The sequence below is a fragment of the Papaver somniferum genome, chromosome 5, assembly GCF_003573695.1.
Source record: "Papaver somniferum cultivar HN1 chromosome 5, ASM357369v1, whole genome shotgun sequence".
NCBI lineage: Eukaryota > Viridiplantae > Streptophyta > Magnoliopsida > Ranunculales > Papaveraceae > Papaver > Papaver somniferum.
This window is the reverse complement of record NC_039362.1, coordinates 174768771-174774448: the sequence shown is the minus strand read 5'-3', so window position 1 is coordinate 174774448 and position 5678 is coordinate 174768771. Positions and strand designations below refer to the sequence as shown.

Sequence of the window (5678 nt, the reverse complement as noted above, 5' to 3'; positions counted from 1 at the left end):
TTATAGAATTCACTGATTTGTGGGATGTGTTTGGTCCTAAAATGTTAATAATGAAGCAACTTACTTGAGCAACTTGTTGTCTAGATAAGCTCGTCACGTCACATGGGGTATATCATATATATATATATGCCAATGGCATAATGTCAACTCTTCTGACATAATCTTATATTAGTATAGAATTGCACCAGTGTTTAAATCCCCGTATGAATGCAGCTGGTGCATGTGGGTATGGTTCTATAGCTAAAGGCTTCAATAAAGGTTACATAGCATCTGGAATTTCTTCTCTTTTAGAAGAAAAGGGTGTTAACGTCTGCGGATCCTGCATATATGTACATAAAATTGCAATACCGTAACATCCATTTTAGAAATTTCAATCTATAGGCTTATGCACGTTTTTACTTTATTGTTGATATAGATATGCAGGTAACTTGCAAGAACAAGACATTTTGTAGAGGAAGAGGTACTAACGTGGTTCTAACTGACAGCATCCATCGCCAAACAAGACTTCGGAACGTAGGTATAGATTTGATTCTCAGCGACAGAGCTTTTATGTCAATGGCTGCTAAAGGTAAAGCCAGAGAACTCTTAGCACTCAGATCTCATGTCGAGGTGGAATACGAAAGGTATATTAATTAAATGATTATTTCTTTAATTGCGGTTTAGAGTTCTTTAGTAGTAACATTTAATGTACTTGTCGGGGTCTTGCATCGCTGTTTACGTGTAGGATACCCTGTGAATACAAGAACCAGAATATGTCAATAAAAGTAGATGAAAGCAACAAGAAACGAGATCGTTTCGTGCTTACATTGCTTTACCAAGGTGGTCAAACAGGAATCTTTTCAATCTCGGTAATGTACGCAGACACCAATTCTAGTAGTGTGGAGCTAGGCATGACCCATAAATATGGTGCAGTATGGGAAATAAGAAGAATTCCTGAAGGAATCAGAAGAGTTCCTACCGGAGGTCGTCTAAGTTTTAAGCTTCTTGTATATAAAGGGCATGATTTACACGCATATCAGTCTTCCTCCAGACATGTGCCTGCTAATTGGAAAATTGGAGAAATTTATGATTTGGGTTTTCAGTTGAACGGCATTATAGATGTCCGAAGTGGTTGTAATTGTACCAGGATATGTAACTTCTTATTACGCATGCCATATGCATGTGTAACTTCTGATGACACATGAATTTTGTATGTGTACTAGCAGATTACAATGCGTTTGTATGTGTGTCAGCAGATTTTAGTAGTGGCGGTGCTTTTGGAGTATGTGGTCGTTTTTTTATATTCATAGAAATCTTGAACTGATTATGAAGTGGTATTCGTTAATGAATCATTTGGAATTTGTAATTTTCAGGTGTCTGTGTTTGAGGCAGTTGTGAAGCATGAGAACAAGGTTCGGAAGATATCACGACTTGATTTCATTTTTCACTAGTTGTCTGTTTTTGCGTTTGGTTTGCTTGGATATAAGCAACATTAACATTTTACTGAAGTTCACAGTTGAGTTTTTTTTTAGTTTGCTTATCTTCAGTCTTGGTCTACAAACGAAGCTGTATGGTGGAGGTACAGGTTTTGGAGGAGGATGAAAAGGTAGTGGTGGTGGCCAGCAGCGGTTCATGTGTGTCTGTTGAAAGGTAAATATTGAGCAATATTCGTTTCCATTTTTCTTTTGGCACTAGTTCATGTGTGTATACTGTATTGGTTCATTGTATTTATCAACAACATTAAGCATTGATATGGACTATTAACTTTTGAAGTATGATGCCTTCAGACTTTACAAGTACGCAAGTTATATGAATGTGTAGCTTCTAGTTACACATGCTAATTAGAACTGTAACTACTAGTTACACATGATAATTAGATGTGTAACCGCCAATTACACATGATAATTTTATAGATCTAGGTATGGAGAAAATGATCTGAATCGAAACCTACATATAAGAGTACTGCTTTAGACGTAGAAGAGTTTGCTGACCAGTTGGGTCTAGGATCAAAATTCTATGTAATTGGATTTTCTATGGGAGGCAAGGCGACTTGGGGATGCCTCAAATACATTCCTCACATGTATAGTTTTGCACCTTCACTTTTTATCTTTATTGAACTTAATTTCTTATGAGTTTAGGTGTAAGACATTAGACATTTCTTTGCATTATATGGATGTGTAACTCTCAGTTACACAAGTCAGGTGCATCTATAACTCTCAGTTACACTATTCAAATGCATGTGTAACTCCTAATTACAATAGTTAGTCTTCTCACATCATGCATTCATGTTTTCTATGTTTTGGTCGGATACTAGAATACTACTCAGGCATGTATGAATAAACAAAACTCGCGTCCCTTGTTTATGCAGTATTGAGATGCTTTCCAGTTTAAACATCCCATGGGTTATTCTCAACCTATTTGAAAGAAGTGCTTTGCTAAATGAGTCAAATGAGGTAATTAATTTTATTTATTTATTTTGCACAGAAGCTTAATTGTTATTGTTATGTACAACTCTTGTGGCACAACATCTTTTCCTTTGGTTTTTCTTAATTTTTATATAGTTCCGTAACATTGATTGGATGCTTTTGAAATATGGTTATGTAGTTCCTTAGAAAGAAAGTTGGATATGCACTTTCTCAAGGATTTAAGGTGATTGCTGGTGTCAGTGAGACTCTTGAATAATGAGGTGAGAAGTGATGATTCTTAGGTTTTTATAGTTGAAAATGTGTGCTTTATATGGATGTGTAACTCTCAGTTACACATGTTAGGTGCATCTGTAACTCTCAGTTACACATGATATATGCATCTGTAACTCCTCTTTACACTAGACAGGTGCATGTGTAACTTCTAGTTACACATGCTAAAATGAACAAACTTGCAACCAAAAAATTCCACATGCTAGGTGTCCAAGTCATATGCATGTGTAACGGTCATTACACATGACAGATGCATGTGTAACGGTCATTACACATGACAGATGCATGTGTAGGGAGTTACACATGCTAAGATAGGTTATCATGTGCCTTTTCTGTGATCTTTGTTATATAATTTTGCCTTACAATTGTTGTATAATATTTATTTATTTTGCTTTTTGTTCATCCAACCTAATCCATGGATGTTTATTTCGTTGCAGATATGCAAGCATTTTGGAGTGAAGAAGACAGTAAGGAAAGGCAAAGATTTAAACTTCGTAAAAGCTAATTGCTTAAATGTGGTAATGGTCTCACTGGAATTGGAGTTGACGCTGAATACACAAATCACATGTGTAACTCTCAATTACACTAGATAGATGCATATGTAACTCTCAATTACACTAGACAGATGCGTGTGTAACTTCTAGTTACACATGCTAAGAAATTATTGTAACGTATTATTAATAATTTTGGGCTTAGTTTTAAATTTTATTTAGTTAGGGGCTTAGTTTTAAAATTCATTTAATTAGGGGCTTGACAATATATGTAAGGATATGAATGTCTTTTAATAATTCGGATTTAGATTTAAACTTTTTTTAATTAAGGGCCTCATATTATAGGTTATCCATGGGTTGAGCCTTAACCTAATTTTTCCATATAAGATAGGAATATGAAATATATTAGAAAAACAGTGGACTAGCCTATGAATTTGTTAATACCGATCACGTTTTGATGTTTGGTCATCTGGCCTTAGTACCGATCACGTTTTTTCATTGCAAATCCCAGTGATAATGCGTCCGCTCTTTCTTTCTTTCTTTCTTTCTTTCTTTCTAATGGTTGTTCTTTCACAAAATTGGTTAAAAAGACCAAAATTAACAATTCCTGAGGTGAAAAGGACATTTAGATTTTGATACTGTTTAAATGGACAAAAATGTAAAAATAGCCAGGATGTAAACAGTTTCATCCTACCCATTTTCAAATATTTTTTCTTATTTTTAATTTACATCAGGATGCATCCAGTTTCATCCTTGCTATTTTTTAAGTTTAAGTCAGGATGAATCCAATTTCATCCTTGCTATTTTTTTGATATCCATTTCACCCATACTAATTTTTACTCGTCCATTTGAATCATGTTTTAACAATATTTAGACAAAATGACCCATTTTCCGCTGTTCTTTAGTTGTAGCTAGTGCATATTTCTTCAAGTGTCAACCGCTAAACTAGCTAGTCACGATGACTAAGTACGTACCAGAAGTCATTCGAGAGAAGTTATGGACCAAGCGGAAGATGACGCGTTTTAGATGATATATGCTTGTTCTTTAAAACTTCCCTAACCACACGTGTATTTTCTAACAGCTTAGACGTTTCTGAAATAACGAACAAAAGTTTCTTGTGATAAAAAATGGACTTGGTGTCATACGGCTATTATCAATGTAATTACTTTTTGTTCATTATCATAATCTCATATTATAATTTCATCAAATGGAATAAAATTCAATCTAAATTATATAACATGGTACCTGCTAACAAATCAATGTTCACAGATGTCTTGGCTTTGGTCCTCATGGGTGTTGAGAGTAGATTTGGCAATTGAAAGTTCAACTATAGTATAACGCTGGACCAGGCTGCAACAATCGCGCCGAAATGCATTTGAACTGTGGGTGCTCAAATATTGATCTACGAGGTGGGCAAAATGCCGGCGCCATATATTGGCAGTCTAATTGAGAGGGCGCTTCCCAAGTTATACTCCGTAGAGATTCCCGTAGCTGTGACACATATAGATGGAAGAGAGCATGTTATGTCCAGTGCTAAGTATTAGGCGATTTTAAGTACACAAAATTGGTTAAAAAGACCAAAATCAATAATTTCTGGGTGAAAAGGACACTTAGATTTTCATACTGTTTAAATGGACAAAAATGTAAAAATAGTCAGGATGTAAACAGTTTCATCCCACCCATTTTCGAATACTTTTTGTTATTTTCAATTTACATCAGGATGCATCCAGTTTCATCCTTGCTATTTTTTAAGTTAAAGTCAGGATGAATCCAGTTTCATCCTTGCTATTTTTTTGGTGTCCATTTCACCCATACTAATTTTTACTCGTCCATTTGAACCATGTTTTAAAAATATTTGGACAAATGACCCATTTTCCGTTTTAAGTATACGACGATTTTGAAAGTTGGTCTACTATTATGTGTTTCCTTTGCATCAATTTATAAATAGATCATAAAAAACATGGTGGTGTTGGAAAATGCGTTCAAATAGAGGATGAAATAAAACATAAAAGAAATTGTTGTACTCTGACTTTCAAGGCTCGAATAGATTTCTTTTAGACGATTATTTCTACCCTCCCAATATCAAATTGGCGATTGCAACAGGTATGCGAAATAATGCCTTCAGGATACAATGAAATCCCTACAACAGAAAATTGGATTCAAGGTTTGCACCCCTTGACCCAACCAAGAACACACGAGAGAGAATTCTGACGATGCTTTAGGTAGAGAGAAAACAGATTGATTGAATGATGGAGAATGAGAGAATGCCATCACTATTTATAGGATATTCATGCATGTTAGTGATGCCTTTTCATCACCAACAGACGCTTCCAAAAGCCATCAATGGCGACTCATGGGAAGAGACGCGTCTGTTCAAATTTGAATGGAAACTTCTAGGTTTTCCAAAATAAAACCAAAAAAAATTTCCACGAAACGCTGTCTCGGACTCTGCTAGGGGGCGTTGCCCCCCCCCGGACCCCCCTGGATAGCGGCAAACAATCTTGAAAATATC

General features: G+C 35.5%; 1 protein-coding gene across 1 annotated transcript; it reads left to right on the top strand.

The window, feature by feature from the left end:
* The first annotated feature begins 246 nt into the window (after positions 1–246).
* On the top strand, positions 247–1184 carry LOC113280106 (expansin-like A2). The gene is made up of 2 exons (XM_026528759.1): positions 247–623; positions 725–1184. Exons 1-2 carry the CDS (start codon positions 418–420, stop codon positions 1182–1184), a joined length of 666 nt encoding a protein of 221 aa, XP_026384544.1. The 5' UTR covers positions 247–417.
* Positions 1185–5678: the final 4494 nt, after the last annotated feature.

What these genes read in the sequence shown, in the direction of transcription:
- LOC113280106 (XM_026528759.1), top strand. Translation starts at nt 418, where the DNA reads ATGCAGGTAACTTGCAAGAACAAGACATTTTGTAGAGGAAGAGGTACT. An exon ending in GTCGAGGTGGAATACGAAAG is followed by an intron (nt 624 to 724) that starts GTATATTAATTA and finishes GTTTACGTGTAG; the next exon opens with GATACCCTGTGAATACAAGA.